Here is a 19,611-nt window from a genome sequence, read left to right as displayed (position 1 = left end):
CCGGAGGAGATGCGGTGACCTCCGGGAAAAAGAGGAAAAGTGCCCGAGGTCGAAGTTGTAAATCGTGGGGGACGAAGCGAACGGATATTGTGGATGTTATCGTGGGAAAAACTTCTCGCTCGACGCCGTTTTGGAGGCGTGTTTTCCGGGCAGTAGAGGCTGAGCTCCCCCCTCTCTCCTCCCGCACCGCGAGCTCGTTCGCTCCCGCGGCAGCGACTCGGTTCGTCGGACACGGACGCGGCGGCGGCTCGGCGGGCTGGTGCCGATGCCCACGGCGGACTGCAGGCTGCTCCATCATGGCCGGATCATGAGGTGTTGGACCTACCTGCTGCTACTCCCAGAAACGCTGAAAAGGTCCAAGCAGGTCGGCGGGCTCCCGGGCAGGCTGCCGCTGTACTATGAGATCCTGAGCCTGTCCCTGAGCAGCAAGAAGCAGCACAAGCAGAGGAAGATGGCCGCGGAGCTCTACCCCGCGTCCGGCCACACCAACCTGGCCAACGGCACCACGGTGGCGGAAACCGAGAAGAGCAAGGCGGCGCAGGTGAGCGCGGCGGGCGGCGGCGGCAGCAGCGCGGCCACCACCCCGACCACCCAGCAGAACATCAACAACAACAACCCGGAGCCCCCCAGCTGGCAGAGCAGCCACCCCACCCTGAGAGAGAGGTACCCGGCCACACTCAGCCGCACCAGCCCTCAAACCACCAGAGATCAGACTCTGCAGAAAGTAGATTAAAGGTCATTACCGGGTAATGACAGGAGCCTGCAGCCGCTGTAATAACAGGACAGCAGCTGGAGAGGCTGATAGATGCTCCACAAGGAGCAGGGAGGTCACTGGACCTCCTCAGTCAGGCTCACAGTCTGTTCCTGCAGCGTCGACATATTTAGATTCACCATTTTATAATAAAGTTTGCAGAATAGCACATATGTCATGTTGTTAAGAAGCTTTTATAAACAAGGGAATACCACGATTCACTTATCCACTCGTGTGCATCCTTTAGAATACTTTATATATTTATATTTTTACATTTCTTTGCCTTTATTTTTACAGATGTCTGTTTTTTACTGTCCCCATCGAGGGACTAATTAAGAATCATCTTGATTTATAGTTAGTAGAATATGAAAAATCTTTATTTACTGAGCTGCAACATTAAGAAGCTTTTTAAAAACAATAAAATGATCCAGGATTTACTTTTTTCTTCTACGATCGTGAACTGTTTAACATTTGTGTTTCGCTCCGGGAACTCAAACGCTAGAATAATAAGTCGGTTTCTCCGATTCAGCCTTTGTGGCTCTAATCCTCCGCAAACCCATGAAAATAACCAGTGTCTCCAGGCAGAGCGGCAGTGGAGGCACTGGGTGTTATACAACACTGGAGGCTTACTCATGCAACCTGCTCTGCTCTTAGGAATGCCTTGATGTTTAACAATGAGCTGATGGCGGACGTCCACTTCATCGTGGGCCCCCTGGGGGAGCAGCAGACGGTTCCAGCTCACAAGGTAAAGACGTGTCACACTTTCTGATTTTGCCCTTGAAAAGATAAAAATGTAAAACCGAGCCGTGTTGACAGTTTGTCTGTGAAATTCAAAACGTCCTTCACGTGAGCAGGGAAGTTGTTTGTCTACGTGTGCATCACTCACAGCCGGCCTCCCACTGAACTCTGTGTGGTTGCACATGTCTAACGCGTCTGTGTCCTCCCCCCCCCTCTCTCTCAGTACGTGCTGGCCGTGGGAAGCTCCGTCTTCTGCGCCATGTTCTACGGCGACCTGGCGGAGGAGGATCCAGAGATCCACATCCCAGACGTGGAACCCGCTTCTTTTCTAATTCTGCTGAAGTAAGCCACTCACCATCCCTCACACAGCCGAGCAGGAGGAGAGAGGAGGAGCGCAGTCAGTGTCACTTCAAAGCAGATTGTTACTCATCCAGAGCCGAGCAGAGCCGAGCACCATAGAGCAGCAGCAGCAGCCTGGTGCTCTGTAATTGCTGGTTTTCTCAACACTCTTTGTTCAACTTGAAACATTTCTCTCCTTCTCCTCATCCACAGCCTGATATTTTCTTAGAGGCGAATATATATTCAGACAAGTGGTTATAAATAACCGGCCTTTGTTATCAGCATTGGCTTATCCAGCACCGGCCCCCTGGTTTGAGAGAAGGGTCGGATGAGTTAAGTCATCACACGCTCCTCTATGAAACGTAGAAACAGGAGATCATTATTTCCATTGAGCCTTTTTGGTTCACTTGTGGAGTCCAGTGGAAATTAGAATGGGAAGAAGAGGAGATTATCGCTCCAGAGCCATTTTCAGGGATCCAGAATCAGTTTGCACGATAGAACACGGTGCATCATGTCTCATTAAGGAGAATATTATGAAGGACTCAGTTGATCTGTGCTGTGTAGTCAGAGTTCTGCATATTTAAAGGTCGTCTTTCTTCTTCTTCCAGGTACATGTACAGTGATGAGATCGACCTGGAGGCAGACACGGTGCTGGCCACCCTGTACGCTGCCAAGAAGTACATCGTCCCTGCACTGGCCAAGGCCTGCGTCACCTTTCTGGAAACCAGCCTGGAGGCTAAGAACGCCTGTGTGCTGCTCTCCCAGAGCCGCCTGTTCGAGGAGCCCGAGCTGACGCAGCGCTGCTGGGAGGTGATCGACGCTCAGGCCGAGCTGGCTCTGGGCTCCGAGGGCTTCTGTGAGATCGACCTGCAGACGCTGGAGATCATCCTGCGGAGGGAGACCCTGAACACCAAGGAGGTGATGGTGTTCGATGCGGTCATGAACTGGGCCACGGCCGAGTGCAAGAGACAAGGACTCGAGCCCACGACTCACAACCGGAGGGAGGTCCTCGGCAAGGCGCTGTTTCTGGTGCGCATCCCCACAATGACCCTGGACGAGTTTGCCAACGGAGCGGCCCAGTCTGAGATCCTGACACTGGAGGAGATGCACAATGTGTTCCTGTGGTACACGGCAGCTAAGAAGCCGGACCTGGACTTCCCCCAGACTGAGAGGACGGGTCTGGCGCCTCAGAGGTGCCATCGCTTCCAATCCTCGGCCTACAGGAGCAATCAGTGGCGCTACCGCGGCCGGTGCGACAGCATCCAGTTCGCCGTGGACAAGCGGATCTTTATCGCCGGGTTGGGACTGTACGGGTCGAGCGGCGGCAAAGCCGAGTACACTGTCAAAATTGAACTCAAGAGGCAGGGGGTGCTCCTGGCCCAGAACCACACCAAGTATGTGTCGGACGGGTCGAGCAGCACGTTTCCCGTGTGGTTCGAGCACCCGGTGCAGGTGGAGCAGGACGCCTTCTACACGGTGAGCGCCGTGCTGGACGGGAACGAGCTCAGCTACTTCGGCCAGGAGGGCATGACGGAGGTGCAGTGCGGGAAGGTGACATTTCAGTTCCAGTGCTCGTCCGACAGCACCAACGGGACGGGGGTGCAGGGAGGACAGATCCCAGAGCTCGTGTTCTACGCATGAGCTGCTCTGGACTGCTTGGGGGGGGGGGGGGGGGGGGGGCTCGCCTCCCGGCCTTCAAAGTAATGTAGCAGTAAAGACACTCGAGTAATGTCTCACTAAATGGCCTGGCTAGTTCTCCCAGAGACTGTTTCAAACAAAGCTGTTGTTTTATCTTTATTTAATTTAATGTTATTTTTTTATTTAAAAACTCGGTTAACGTTATTAGCTGGGACGCTGCTGTAGAGAAAACACTAACACGCTGATTTGTGGTGATGTAATCAAGCTGAGCTCTGAACTGGAACAACCAGTGGCTTCTTCACTTTGGGTAAACGCTTTAGTTCCGGGCAGCCAATCACAACCAGGAGCTTTGTGTAGTGTTATGATTCTAAACGCAGGAAAAGGAGGAAGTGTTGTCCAGTTGTTTTTGCACTTCAGAGAAACGGCCTCACAAACGTTGTGTCTTTTGTAAAATATGTGAGCAGCTTGATGCTGTTTGAGACCAGATGTGTTCTGTACGAGAATGACTATACACCTGATGCTGAAACATAAAGGTTCTAATGTGAGTGAAGCCACAGATGTCATCTTGTTATGGTGCCTGGGTAAGTGGGGGGGTTAGAGGGGCAGCAGCGCCCTCTGGTTACATCAGAGGGAACTGCACTGTGGGTTTATGAAAACATGGATGGATTGTTTATGTCTTTCCACATTTGAATAAAAATAGTGTTCACTGGAAACGATACAGGGGCTTGGTTTAGTTCCTCTGGGGGTTAAATCTTAGAAACTTCAAGAGAAAGGCCAAAAAGTTATGTTACGGAATGTGAGGTTTCTAATTTTAAACACTGTGCTCGTCTCTGTGGAGCAGTGGGAACATGTGGAGCTCAACCCAGCTGCTTAAAGAACTCTAAATCAACCAGTTTTACAACGTAAAAGTAGTTTCTTTCCCAGTACCTCAACTGAACCTGATCAAATACCAGTGGTCATTTCTCCTAATGTCTAACTGGTAGATCTCACTGGAGTCATTTCTGTGTCTGGTGACATCGCTGAGATACTCAAATCCGACTGTGACAAAGTGAATCTTTAGTTTGGATTTGGAAACTTCAAGTTCATCACATGAAGCCTGAGTTTACGTGGATGTTTCACAAGCCTCTGCTGAGAGTCTCCGATTTGTATGGAAGCAATAATCCCATCAGAACCCATTTAAACCAATGATCAATTGTTGAAGCTGGTTCCAGTTTAGCAAATTGCTGCTTTTACTCTGTTTTAGTTTGTTGTAAATTTAATATATTTGGGTTTGGGACAGTTGGTCAAACAAAGAAGAGACATTTTAACATTTTGGGTCTGGAGGAATTGTGAGAGACTTCCTTCGGTGACATATAGACAGATATGATTGGCCTATCAATCGATAATTAGATTAACCTTTAGTTCACATTAAAGATATCAATAAAATAACAACCATAAGGAGCTGACTCAGCGTCCACAGATAATTAATCGAGTAGAGGTCAGTACCTATAGCCGGGGCGTTGATGCACAGCTCTCTGGCCAGGACGAGGAAGGTCTTTCCCAACACGTACACGTTCACCTGCAGAGGAAACATAACATTAAAGAAAATAGAGCGGCAGCCTAACCCTAACCCAACAACAGCATGGTGTCCTCGGTGGAGGTTATAACACAAGAGAGGAGACGTTATAACTTCGTGATTCAGCAGATCCCAAGTCAGTTTGAAGAATTCAGGAGTCGCCACACTCTCAAAGCCACGTGGAGAAATACAGAGCATCATACAGAGCATCAGTTTTAACAGGAAGGAGGTCGACTGGTGCGTTAGAGACCAAAACACTATCAGGTTATGTAATAATACAGTTGTGTCAGGTTACATAATCCACCCGAGGGCTGCAGCTAATTTTCCTTCAATATGTGAGATTAATAGATCTGTTGTTTTCAGGTGTCGGTTAAACTCTAATAAAAGTATCTGTGGCTCAGACCACGTTTCTGTCACCGCCAGAATACAAAATCCGCTCTGGAACCAATTTATGATTTCAGTTGTAACTGTAATCGATTTTTACAAAGCTCCAGCCCGACTGCTTGTGTTCACACTGTTGGAGAAGTTTGGTTTGTTTAGTTTAAAGAACAAAACAAGAGGAGAAAAGTACAAATAAAGTTCCTGTTATAGAAAACATAGATTACTTTGCATCAGTGGTAATAATCAGTTGGAGTATTAAGGTCTCATGACAAATCAATCGGGCATTTTGGTATTTTCTGGCCAAATAATAATGATTTTGTCCTCGTGGTCACGATAAGTTGGACAGAATCACTCAAACTAGTTCCCTGACTCTCTGGTTAAGGATCTGATGAGGTGCCCCCCCCCCCGAGCAGTTAAACCAGTCTGAGCAGGAACATGGGGACCTGCTCCACTGGAGGATGTGTCATTGGGTCAGGGTGGAGTTCGATGGTGGATGAGCACCAACGTGTCAGCGGGGTTATCGCTCTGGAAACTCCCATCACAGATGTTTCATTGTCTTCTACCCACAGCACCTCCAGAAGGCCCGGCAGTAAAGTCTGTCATCCCCTGGTCCCCCCCCCCCCCCCTGCCCTCTCTGAAAGGACCTGATGACGAACAAAGCCACAGGGCCGTACATCTATCATCACCACAGATTAACAGCACCACGGCCCAGAGTGAAGCTCCTGTGGGCGCGGAGCTGAAATCTGAAGCAGACGGCAGCGAGAGCTGGAGGATCGGGTCGTGAACTCGGGTCAGATCCCTGTCATTCCTTCAGAGGGATGCTCCAGACCTCCGGGGGGGGGGGGGGGGGGGGGGGGGGGGCAGACAGACGGACTCTCGCTCTCAGCCCCCTCTGGAGTCGGACCAGAGCGCAGATGCTCCTCTGCTATTCTGGGAAGAGGATTCCAGTAAAGGGACAGTGGAGGAGGAGGAGGAGGAGGAACAAGTGGAGCTACTCAGTTCAACGGCTGCACAAATAAAACTAGAATGAGGGAGTTCACTTCTTCTTTACTGTCTTCAACTGCAGCATTTAAAAATCAACATTTCTATATAATCAAAGGAAAAGCTTGATTGATTTTTAAAGTTATTTGAATCATCATGTTTGAAAGTCAAGACTCTGGTAGCTTGAGTTCTTCCTTTAAACTTTTCCTCTTTGGTCTAAAGCTGATACTTGAGAGCGAGTGAGAGAAACACTGAGCTCACGTCTGCAAATTAAAATCAGTCGCAGCTCTTTGATCTCCCGCTGAGATGAAAGGGGGAAGCGGAGGAGAAGAGAGGATCTCCTTCTCCTCCTCAGAGCTAAGTGAAACTTTCCAGGTCGAGGGTCAACTGGGAAAACGCTGAGTGGATCCGAGATCCTTCCCAGTCGAGTCCCAACAGGTGGAGGAGGAGACGATAACAAGAGGGCGGCTCGGATTTAATTCACTTTCTACAGAACCACACGTCTGATGTCAACAGGTCTTCACACAAACAGCTGGTGGAGAGAATTCTGTGACTCAAACATGACTCAGCGTTTTACAGCTTCACCATCGTGTTGATGACCAACGGACTCGTCACAGGGAGAACGTGTCAGAATCAGCACCAGCAGGTTGAAGAGTGAAGCTGAACTGTAGATCAGATGAAAACCAGAGTTCATCTCTGATTTCCAGCAGGAAACCGTTAGAAGCTGAAGAGTTTGGTGGATTTACAGCCGCTCTGGACACGGGAGAGAATTCTGCTTCAATCCCTTCACACTGGAGATGATCTCTGAGGTTATTGGATCTTTTAAATCAGAGGAAAATGGTCTTTGGTGATGCAACCTGCTCAGCTTCCAGAGGAAACTCCAGAGTGATGAATTCATAATGAATCAGACGTGGTCAACATGTAAAACAGCTGATAAATGTAAAGTCAGTTATTGATTCATCCACACAAAGTGAGAAGCTCTGGGTGTGGACACGTGAAAAAATAGATTGGTGGAATATCACCGAGCCACAACCACGTCAATGTGAGGCATTAATAACCCGGCAGCCCCCCCACCCCCCCCACCCCACCTCAAATCCACTTCAGATCCACGCCCAGCCTCCACATGCCGGGGTGTGGACAGGGGGGGGGGCGGGGGGGGGGGCTGCCGGCTCCTCCCGGGCAGCTGGGCGCATAAAAATAAAAGCCCCTGACCAGCTGTGACTCCGAGAAATGTCCCACCACACCCCCGACTCACCGTGAATTAAACATGCAGACAAATGGAGGGGTTTCTAAATTTATACATATGTGCACACACACACACACAGACACACACTCAGGTTTAATTACATGGGTCTGAAAGCCAGAGGACTGCAGGGGCAAGTAGTTATGCAGAGATGCATTATGGGAGGTAGAGCGGGGACCTAAGTGGCGGTTACAGCACGGTGGACATCAAAACACATCAAAGTGAGGAGGAGAAATAAATGATTTAAAAGCCGCTGGAAGTTTCTTCTAGTTTGGAAGTTTAGAGACTTTAATTTGCAATAATTAATTTATCGATTTGACGGAAAAGTTCTGGTTTCCCCGGTTTGTCTTCCACAGAATATTCACAGGTTTGGACTCTTGATTGGACAAAAATAAAGTTTCACTTGGAAATTAAAAGAACGTTCGCACCACATTTGCTTCATTTCTCAGTTTTGAAGGGAATTGACAGTTGAAGGCTGATTCTGGGACAAAGTGACGTGTTAAGGACACAACTCAGTCGTGAATGTGTGTAACTGTGAAACAAAACGTTGGTGGGGAGGTTCAAACACTCCAACACGTCTTCTGAAGCTCATCACTCGCTTTAGGAAGTGCCTCAGTTTGTTTATTCAAGATGGAGGTTTAGTTCAGGACAGGTTTTTGTATGAAAGTGACGATGACACGTACCTGCAGCAGATCGCTGAGATCCAGAAGCATGTCTGAGAACAACGGGTTAAGGAAACTGAAATGAAAGAATCACAGTTAAAGACTCATCTGTCCTGATTCAGAGGTTTGATGACATCACAGCCAATCAAACGCCAGGCGCTGTAAAAACCAGTGGAGAAACAAACCAGTGACTCATGTTGAGCTCCGGCAGCTGATCACTGAACCGTCACCTCTGACCACGACTCGTCCAAATATACTGCAAGGCCGCCGCTGCCCTCGCCTTGACCTCTCACACTCACACACACACACGCACACAGACACACACACCTCCCCGGCCTCCGGCCTCTCCATCCAGCCGGCTCCACTCTGGTGTCCCTGGCGGCAGGTGCACCGGTCTCCAGGCCGGCTGTCCGGGCGGATTAGCCGGGCTCCTCTGAAAAGGCCTCACAATGGAATTAGCAGCAGCAGCAGCGCGGGTGAAATGGAAAAAGATAATCCCAGCGCACGCCGTCTGGAGATTAGAGACGAGCGCCTTAAATCAGGGAAAACAAACAAAACATCTGGGTCCGTGAAAAGAAGTAACGACAATCTTTTGTTGGTGCAACACAAGACTTAAACACCAGGAGACGGATCCTGACCCTGATGGAGACAGAACTTTGAGTCTGAGGAGGTTTCTACTGGTTTGAAGCAGAGAGAGAGTTCAGACTAACTTTGTCTTTTGTGATTCATTTGTCTTCCGGTCGTGCACCGACACGTTTCAGTGGTTCTCTCAGTTTTGAGATGAACCAGAACATCGACTGTGAGTCAGAGTTTATCCACAAACATCAGTAACTAACTCATGCTCCTGAGGCTCCATCTCTGCAGCCAGTGTCTAACATCTGGTGTATGGTGTGAGGAGCCATCGTGAAAAAGCCATGAACGTTTCTTTAGCCAACGTGCGAGCGAGAGATTAAAGAGGCGGTTTCACAGATTTCCAACAGAAGCCTTCTCCTGGCTTCGAGGGCGAGAAAAGGAACATGTCGTGACCCAGAAGATGGCTATCGACTCTAACTGATGGTTCTGATCTAAACAAACAGAGGCAGGAAGCAGAGAGAACGGTGGAAACACTGAGGAAGAGGGGGGGTGGTCAAGGTCAGAGAGAAGGAGATGGATCAGTTCTCTGTAGCCGGGGACAGATGGTTTAGTCCGGCCCTTTAAATCAAAGTCCAGAGGAGATGAACGTTTCCTTCTCACTCGGCCTCGTCCTGATTCTCACCCAGCGGAGGAGGAGGAAGTGAGCAGAGCTATTTTTACCCAGGACTCACTGCGCCCCAACGTGAACAAACAGACAGGCCTGTACCGACACACACACACACACACAAACACAGACACACACACACAGCCCTGTAAACAATGCAGCAGGAAGCATTACACCCTCCTCGTCCCTCCTTCATTAGTTGAACCTCTCCAGTCCGTCCTGTGCCGCCGTTACATAACCGTCAAGCTCGGAGGAGAAGTGAGTCAGGAGCAAACCAACCGCACAGCGAGCACGACAACAACAACACCGAGCACGACAACAACAACACCGAGCACGACAACAACACCGAGCACGACAACAACACAGAGCACGACAACAACACAGAGCACGACAACAACACCGAGCCGCCCTGGGAAACAAGGATCGACCTTAAAGTCCTTTTATTCTGAAAAGGACTGCAGTCAGGAAAAGGCGTGTTCATAACGGCGTGTTGTTTTCGATCAGTTCTCCTCTAACAACGTTTCATCAGACACATCACAGGTGGACAACATGGCGTCCCTCGGCAGAAGTGAAGCCAAAGAGTCCCAATCGCCCTCTAGTGGCCGGCTGCAGTACAGCTGATAAACCCTGCCTCCTCCATATAAGCAGATGGGATGTCATCGCAGAGGGAGGAAGTAGAGACACAATGTTTTCTATGACAGAAACATTTCACGGTTTCATTTTGCCCATCACCAGGAAGGATACGGGGGGTTCCCTCCGTGCGGCACACCAGGTAGAGGCAGGCGGCGATGACGTGGCCACACTTGCGCCCGTTGGTCAGATGTTTGGTGAGCGCCATCCGGTAGAAGTTGAAGGCCGTGTCCAGGCAGTGCTGGTTCATCTTCAGCTGGTGACCCAGAGTGTTGATGTGTAGCCGGGCTGGAGAGAGAGACACACACAAGCACACACAGACGTTTCAGTTCATCCAGATGACTGACATTTGGTTTTACTTTTTATTTTCCCTTTAGTGTTATTTTTAGTTTCTTGTAATAAGAAACAAGACGCTTGTGTTTTGATGTTGTGTCTCATGGGGTCCCAACAGAAACACAGATGTTCACATTGGGTCCATTTCATACCAGTAAGAATTAAACTGGTTTAAACACAAGTCCAACATATACTGGTTTTTCAATAGTTGATGCTGATATTCAGAGATCAGCTTTATGTTGTTGTTTCTATTCAAGAATTTAATAACAACAAATGAGACACAAACGTGTTGATTCACTTGAACACAAAAGATATTTTAACATTTTATGAAGTGTAATGCTTCAGTTTGTTCAAGTGGATCTTTTTATTATTTCATAGAACAAAGTGCACATGTAACAAACCTGCCGAACTCTCCCTTAAGGTCCGGAGGGATTTCTTTTTCATTTTAAACTAACACAAACTGATTGATCAGCAAACGGATTCATCGGTTAATGTTTCAAGTTTATTTGAGACGATTTATGGAACAAGAAGAGATATTTAAACTTTAGAACTTGTTGTGTTCAGATCCCTTCAGCTCCAGGTTCATCATCAGACACGTTTCTTACAACGTCTGTGAAGTTCAGAGAAAACAGGAACACACCTGGAAACCTTTCAAACTTCAGCTTCAGATATTTCCACTCAACATTCTTTACTTTATTAATTATACGATGTGACGTCACCTAATAACAGGATTTTGACCACGTCACTCACACGTGTATTTAACTGGTTTTAATTCATCTACTACGTTGAACAGATGTTGTGGTTGTTCAGATTCACAAAGATCTGGCTCTACTTGTGTGTTCACACATCTGTGCGTCACACACACTTAATGAAAAACAATAAGTTCTGACAAGTTGCAGCCATGACAAGTTGTAACAGGAACCTAAGGATCCGTTCATCTGACCACAGAGAAACCATCGAACACAACCTGGTGTAAACAAACCAGAAACTACAGGAGAGTAACTACACAACATCACCGTGTGCACACACAAGTCTGAGGCATGTCGTGACACACACGCCTGGAGACATGCACAAGGGTTCCATTACACACGTGTGCAACTGCATAACTGCGTCGTTACACGCAATGGCACAACGGCATGTGTGCACCATCCTCTGTTACTAACACACACACACACAGACACACACACAGAGACACACACAATGCACAAGCCAGTTCAGATGTAGCAGCAGGTGGAGACTCAAGACAAAAGAGTTTATAATTAACTGCCACAGAGCTGCAGGGTGTGTGTTGTATTGTGTGTGTTGTATTGTGCGTGCCCAGAGTTCATGACCTGCACACACACACACACACACACACACACAAACTACACACAAACAAACACACAAAGCCAGATGTGTGTGACCCACTGAACTGAGTGTGATGTCTGGGAATGTGAACAACTCTGAGCTCATCGAGTATCATCCAGCCTTCTGCTCAGTTTTTACACACATCTGACACCAACACACACACTCGCAGACACACACAGACACACACACCCCTTTATCCTAAACCACGTCTGCTCCTCTGTCTCCTGAATCTCTATCATCCCTCCTGCTTTATGTGAACAGCTTCTTCAGCAGTGAAATCCAACTTCCTGGTGTGAATCATATGAAGAATCTGTATTTTCCTCAGTTTCTCTTCTTGTTGCAGCTTCGCCTGAACAACAGAGGACGAGCAGCACATTCCTTCATAAACTCAAAAATAAAACTCTGACAAACAGCAGGAGACCGATGGAAACTACAACTTTTGTCGATATAGAAATTGGAAACAGGAGCTGAGAGTCAGAAGGAGATGATGAGAGGGACAGAGACTCGAGCTGCAGCGGTAATCAGGAGCGTCTCAGGTTTTAAAAAAAGAAGATATAGAAATAAAACCTTCCTGCACTTTAAATGACTCTTCAGCTCAAACCACGACACACGACAGATTCTCTCATAGGTGCTTGTAATTAAATAAAATTCATAATATCTTCATGAATAAGAACTGGGCCAATGAAGAAGAAGCTTCACATGGATTTAAAACAGCTGCTGATGAGTGACGACAGGCCGATAGTGATCAAATAGATTCAAGTGGAAACTGAAGAATCAAGTCATTTACGATTACACCATCTAATCTGAAGCAACTTAGAAACTTTCTAAACTTTATACAAAATGAAAACAAATTGTTTTATCTTCCTGTCGTCTGTGAAGAGTCTTCAGCAAGTTACAGGAACATGAAGAAGAAGCGAAGGAACCAATCAACTCAACTTACAGTTAATTAAACTCTAATGAGCAACATCGAGTTTCACATCAGACACATTTAATTGATTGTTAATTGATTTTAATCAAAGTATCAATACGTCGACATTTAAAGGAATAAGACAGTTTCTGACTGCAGCTCCACTTTGTTCAGACCAAGTGTTTCACACAGTAATCCACCTTCAGCAGCTTTTAAAGTCATATTGAAATTCCAGTCCCCGCCTGCACTGCGGCGAGTTGTGGGCCGACACACGAGGGACCGGTGACACAATACAGACACACACACAAACACAGGGAGAGGGGGGGGGGGGGGGGGGGGTCTGCACGACCAGACATGAATCAGACAGCGGTGAGACAGAGGAGGAGGAGGAGGAGGTGGCAGACGGCCGCTGGGGAAAGTTTGAAGAGTACGAGAAAGGAAGAACAAGAAGAACAAGAAGAGGAGGAAGAGGAAGAAGAAGAAGAAGAAGAAGAAGAAGAAGAAGAAGAAGGGATGTCTGCAGACTCACAGACGACCATAAATCTCCCAAAAGACATAAAACAAACACACAAGATGTGAATTCTCCAGTTCCACAACAGACAAAAACACACAAACACGTCTGCACTGAATTAAAGGAGCTGTTTGATATTTTAGGAATTCTCTCTCACACACACACGCACACACACACACAGACACACACGTCTGCTGCAGCCCGACAGCTCAGTGACTCAGTGGAGACGTTTGTCTTCTGCTACAAGTTGCTGACGTGTTTTATTAAATGGACAGAATAGTGGAGATGAAAGAGGAAAGGGCGTCAGGTCTGGGGACACCCACAGGGCCCTTCAGGGGTCCCCCCCCCCCCCACCCCACCAGGGGCCCGAGAGGAGAGCCGGAGGGAAACAGTGAATCAACTGGGACAGATACTGAAACCCCCCCATAGAGGCTGAGAGGGGCATCTCTCATCAGGAGCTGCTCCAGTTTTATCGATTCATCATCTCAGATATTTGTGAATTAAAAAGACAGAACATTTGCTGCTGTTTCTTTCTCTTAATGAGGAATTCTGAGGGTTTTCTTCTCAGCATTTTATGAACTAAATGATTAATTGGGGGAAATGATCAGTTATTAATCCAAGATGAAAACCTTCTCAAGTCGTAGGCGAGGGTTAAATCGACCCTTTGCTTTCTGAATCTAATAAAAACATAGATTTGGTCGAACCAGCGACAACAGAGCGTCTCAGCTGCTCTTTCCAGTTCCTACGAGATGGAAGCTTTTAAAAAGAGTCTCTGACCCTGACAGATAAATATCTACAGAGCTCCTCCATCAGTCGCTGTGAACTACTCCAGCTCCATGTGTGAGACATGTTTTCTATCAGATGCTCCTGCAGTTGTTGGTCTGCAGCTGCGTCTTGGTGGAGTTATGTTTGGCAGAAGATTCTTTCTGTCGTCTGGAACATTTCACTGAACCACATCAGATCCTGTTTGAACACGTCTGTTAAAACGTCTAAAGATCAAATCTACACGTAGGAGAGCTTCCATCATTACATGTTTTCATTTGTAATCAACGAGCCTTGTTTGTGTTAAAGTGTCTAACGTGGTTTGCTTCCCTCGGTTGCCATGTTTCTGGTTTGTTTACACATGTGCGTCTGCTCTGTGTGCGTCTGCTCTGTGTGCGTCTGCTCTGTGTGCGTCTGCTCTGTGTGCGTCTGCTCTGTGTGCGTCCGCCTCCGATCACATGACGTCTCATCGACACAGGCCCACGTCAGCACAGAGACAAAGAGACACAGAAACACACAGAGTCAGAGACACAGGGACACAAGAGACACAGAGACACAGAAACAAGCAGTTCTTCTTCAACTTGGTCAAAATGTGGAGAAGTTCCCTGAAGGCAGAGTTGAGACGTCAGGTCCAAGGAGGTAAACACACGCTGGTGAGGCCTCGTTGACCTTTTGACCCCTATTAGCTTCATAAGAATCAGACGCACAACTTGAAAACATGAAGCCACAGACTGTCAGTACACAGGAAGTTTAGTTCTGAATCAAGAGGATCACAGACACTCACGTGAATGCAGGGAAATACTGATCGATAAATTCTCTCTGGAGGAAATAAAAACACTTCAATGAGTCACTTCATCTTATCGGCATCACAAGTGTGTTTATAACCTACACACACACACACAAATCATGATCCTGATACAACAACTCAACACAAAGAACAAGAAAAGAGACTAAACTTCCAGACGACCTGATTCCTCCAACCAGAAAACCTCCATCATGGCGTCCAACAACAGGAGTGTGGCGCCATCTGCTGGTCACTCACCTTTCTGCAGCGTCTGCGCTCGAGACGCTCGCCCGATTCCTGCGATGTGAGATTCTCCAAAGGCCGGAATCCGGTTTTCAGCTGAAAACACAGAGGAGAGATGTTCATGTTGTTGTGAATCACTCAGAGACAATTTCCCAACATCTTCCAAAGAAAACAGCTTTAATATGAGAGAACTTAATAACTTTGTTGTTATAAGAATGAGTTATTTTGGCTCTTAGGGCTGCAAAAATAAAAAAAAAATCATTATCCAGTAATTTGGCAAATAAATGCAGGAAGTATTTTTCTTATCCATCAACTGTTAACTCAATGGAACGTAAAGAAAACACTTAAATGTCCCAGTTGCCAAAGTGACATTTTAGAATTGAACTAACAAAACTCACATATATTTAGAAGAAGAACATTTCACTGCTCTTTCAAATCACACAACTTTGTGAAGCAGGTTTTTTCATCATGTCAAACACAATTTTTTTGATTTTAGACTTATATTTTTCACACAATGACGATTTGACTATGAAGAGAATTTGTTTATGAAGCCGATAATGTTTCAAGTAGGGATGCACCGATATGGAAATTCTTGGCCGATACCGATACCGATATTTAAAATAACAATCTGGCCGATAGCCGATAGCCGATACCGATATTTGTTTATTTTCTTTTTGTTGTTATTCGTTCACCCTTTTGTGCCAGAAAAATAATTAAATCATTATTTAAAAGCACTATTTAAAAAAATGTCAGCCCTTCATCACTCTTATCTTTTAATGAGCACAAATTGAATCAGATTTATGAAACAATCTTTGATTTAACTAAACTTTATTTAACAGAGACGTATTATACCCATTTTACCGCAAGTTGAAACGGTTCCTTGGGATCTTAATGAAATGTCTGTAACATATTTTGGTCAAAATACCACAAGGATAATTTAAAACAGCACCTTTTTACCCTGTCTAAAACAGCCCTGTTAAAGTATCATTATAGAGAATGCTCTTCTCATTGATTTACGGTAGCAGTATTGCCAGTTTATTAGATGTGTTACGGCTTCTGTGTGTATGACGTATGTTGTCAGTTCCCTTGTTACCTGTGCATGAGACGGATGAATAGAGCCGGTGCACATGAGAATAAAGTACTTAAACAGACGCTACGCTCATACTTTTTACACCAAGTTACACTGCGTGAGTCCAGATAACTTAACAAGCCCTCCTCAGTTTGACCTGTTTTGAGTGTCGGGCAGAAATCACATCGCGTCAACACCCACCGTGGCCCTTCACGATGCTTGTTTTAATTAAACAGTCGGATTCCCCTGGTCTGCACCAGTTCTCAGTCAGCTGCTAGGCGCCAGCCGGAGGGTTCCCCTAGCGGTCGCCGTAGCTGAGGTGATCCGCAAGAAGGGCCCGACACGCGTCCAGAGTGGCCGCCGCCGACCGCCGTACCCGGTCCCCTCCAACGGCCCGCCTTCCGCGCCGGCGATGGACACCGCCCCGCGGAAAAGCCCCCGCACCATTGACGCCATTAGGCACCACCGGATGAGGACCTCCCGGTGCCGCACACTGAGCCTCCGGCGGAGAGGAGGGCGACGGAGCGACTGCTCCCCCAGCCGCGGCACGTGCCCAGCGGTTTTACCACAAACATGAACATCGGCCAATGATATCGGTGAAAGTCAAGTTTATTACCGATAAGCCGATATCAGTAAACGAGGCGAATATCGGCCGCTACCGATGTTCGGCCGATAAATCGGTGCATCCCTAGTTTCAAGGGCTTTTGTTTTTCCTTGTGTTGTTTGGTATTAGATGTAAATCGTCTGAACTTTACTCCTGATCACAGGTGAGTTCATGTTTAACAGGTTATTAAATGTAACAGGAGAGAACGTGCAGGTTGTTTATTTTTTAGAAACAATTGTGTTTCTGCAGCGTACTTCAACAGCACCCTCTAAAGGACAGACAGAGGAACTGCACCACAGAAAATAAGGTCGGACAGAAGTCGATGTTTGGGTCAAAGGTCAAAGATAAACTGAAGGTAAATGTTACAGAGAAAAGCAGCTGAGGCCCAACGCTCACACGACTCAGAGGAAACTATTACCCAAGAGCCTCTCTGTTCCTGAACGAGGACGATGTCACAGTTTTAATAAGACTTTGAGAATGAGGTGAAACTCTTGTATTCATAAGCTGCTGCTGATTATTAGATATTAATTTGCACAGTGAACGAGCAGAACGGAGACGTGTTGTGTTTGATTTGTTGTTTTATCATGTTTTTCTTTTGCCCTTTGAAACATTTTCTCATCTGATTTGAAACGAGCTCCATTAACAAACAGTTTTTGATCTCTATGTGTTTTCGGTGGTTCTCACATTCTGAGGAGACGAACTGGCCGACGGCCGAGGAGCCCCCCCCGCCCGACTCCACGAACTGCACCTCGGACACGATGATGTTGTCCTCCAGCACCGTGCCGCAGCCCATGCACACGGCGTCTCCTCGGGCCTGGTCCACGTCCACGTCCGAGGAGCCGCAGCTCGGACACACCCGGGGGCTCATGGCGCCGCTCGGCCGGCCGCAAAGCCTGATGGGAAAAAAGACGGCGTGAGAACAAATCACACAAAAGAATCGGTGTAAAACAAACTCACACTTTTCTTTTGTGAGGAATTCAAGGCCTTATGACTTTGGAACTTTTCATTGATCAACAAACCTTTAAACTGAAGATTTAACAACAGACTGGTTGAAACTCATCTTCTCTGTTTGAAACACCAGGTGATTCATGAGGATTTAATAAATCTTCTAATAAATGAGATTTTAAAACAATAATTTAGTGTTATATGGTTATACAACACTAAATTATTATTTTAACTTGGTCGTGGGAGAGTTTACATTTAGATTAAACTTCTTCAATCACTGAATCTTCATCCTTGTGTCATTGATCAGGGTCACGCCCCTTCATCCTCTTCATCATGTCACTGACGAGTTTCATCCTCTTCATCTTGTCATTGATGAAGAGGATGATGCAATTCTATGAAACTTATCAATAACATGATGAAACTTATGTCATTGATGAGTTTCAACTCGTTTCATCATCCTCATGTCATTGATGACTCATCATCATCATCACATCACATCACTGATGACTTTCATCGTCCTCATGTTATTGATGACTTCCATCACTGATGAGCCTCATCGTGCTGCAGTGATTGAGCAGATCTTCACCGGTGTTAGCTACGTGGCAGTGATGAGCAGGGACAGCGGTTGTTAAACTCATCGTGTCCTGTCCCGTGTGTTAACATGGAGTCAGGCACAGACCGGAACTCTCTTCTTCTTCTTCTGCTTCTTCTTCTTCTTCTTCTTCTGCTTCACTGAACCAACATGTTGTGTGTGTGTGTGTGTGTGTGTGTGTGTGTGTCGTGAGCCGTTAGCCGCTAACAGCTGATCGAAGCTAACGGAGCAGCTAACACTCACTGAGACTCTGACCCGGAACTACAACCTGTGCTGAGGAGCGTTTGAATTAAAACAATCTGACACAAACACACACACACACTCTCACACACGCACAGACTCACACAGACACACACATGGTGCACGTACCTTCAGTGGAACAGCAGCAGACACGTTGACACTTCAGCTGAAGTCCAGAGTCTCGATGGTTCCTCCGGGAACTGGGTTTACTGGGTTTTAATAAGTTATAATATCCGTTCATAAGTTGTACTGTGTTTGGTGTGTTCCTCAGTGTGTGTGTCTGTGTGTGTGTGTCTGCTGCACATATAAAATAGCACAAACCTCAGATCAACACACACATGTGCTCTGCTGCCGGGGACACGGACCATACCACCTCGGCTCAGAGGAGGGGGGTGGTAGGGGGGGGCGGTGTCTACCGACAGATTAAAATAAAGCACGTGACTGGGGTTTGAGTTTGAAATAGTGACGTAGAAATGAGTTATAGTTTAATGATGAGTGTTAGAGGAAAAAATAATAATCTTAAAGTCGAATTAATAATCGTTCAAATCGGAAAAGATCCCCCCCTTCCTTTAATGGTACGTCTCACAGTGACAGTGAAGTCTAACGGACCTGGTTTAGAGACTAAAATTAAATTAATGAAATAAAATTAAAATAAGAAATAAATTAACTAAAATGAAATAAAATATATATAAAATAAAAATGAAATAAAATATATATAAAATAAAAATTGAAATAAAATACTTTAACGTATACATTAAAATGTTAATTTAGTTTATTGAGATAACAGTGAAGCACTTTGAACTGACCTGTGTGAAAGTGCTTCACTAATAAAGTGCAATTGATTGATCGGATAAAATAATATCTTTGTTTCATTCAGTGTGTTTAAGTTCCACTAATTTGTTATAATTACTTTTTATATATAACGTCAGTGTTAATTGATTTAAATAATAAAACTGTTTGATTAGATGAAGATAGACAACATGCGTTTTTATGTTATTTTTTATCCATCTGTTAATATTATCCATTTATCCAGTTGTATTTCTTCTTGTATTTATCTTTTCTATCTGTTTTTAATTTGTCTATTATAGTTTTTTTTAAATCAACGTTGTGTTCATTGTC

The 19,611-nt window shown here is 46.1% G+C and overlaps 2 protein-coding genes across 2 annotated transcripts in view; one reads left to right on the top strand and one right to left on the bottom strand.

Moving 5' to 3' along the window:
* The window catches only part of LOC128450988 (transcription factor IIIB 90 kDa subunit), a 44,592-nt gene extending 27,084 nt beyond the window's left edge, over positions 1 to 17,508 (bottom strand). The window contains exons 1-5 of the mRNA XM_053434757.1: positions 17,400 to 17,508; positions 15,058 to 15,138; positions 10,270 to 10,443; positions 8,310 to 8,341; positions 4,952 to 5,024 (exon numbers count right to left, since the gene is read on the bottom strand). Of these exons, the coding sequence (XP_053290732.1) occupies positions 4,952 to 5,024; positions 8,310 to 8,341; positions 10,270 to 10,443; positions 15,058 to 15,138; positions 17,400 to 17,508 (469 nt within the window). The remainder of the gene's footprint in view (positions 1 to 4,951; positions 5,025 to 8,309; positions 8,342 to 10,269; positions 10,444 to 15,057; positions 15,139 to 17,399) is intronic.
* Positions 266 to 3,494, top strand: LOC128451189 (BTB/POZ domain-containing protein 6-B). Its single transcript, XM_053434976.1, has 4 exons — positions 266 to 663; positions 1,406 to 1,496; positions 1,713 to 1,831; positions 2,437 to 3,494. Exons 1-4 carry the CDS (start codon positions 266 to 268, stop codon positions 3,467 to 3,469), a joined length of 1,641 nt encoding a protein of 546 aa, XP_053290951.1. The 3' UTR covers positions 3,470 to 3,494.
* Positions 17,509 to 19,611: the final 2,103 nt, after the last annotated feature.

The sequence above is a fragment of the Pleuronectes platessa genome, chromosome 11 (assembly GCF_947347685.1).
Source record: "Pleuronectes platessa chromosome 11, fPlePla1.1, whole genome shotgun sequence".
Taxonomy (NCBI): Eukaryota; Metazoa; Chordata; class Actinopteri; order Pleuronectiformes; family Pleuronectidae; genus Pleuronectes; species Pleuronectes platessa.
The sequence above is the reverse complement of the archived record's forward strand: the minus strand, read 5'-3'. Positions and strand labels throughout refer to the sequence as shown.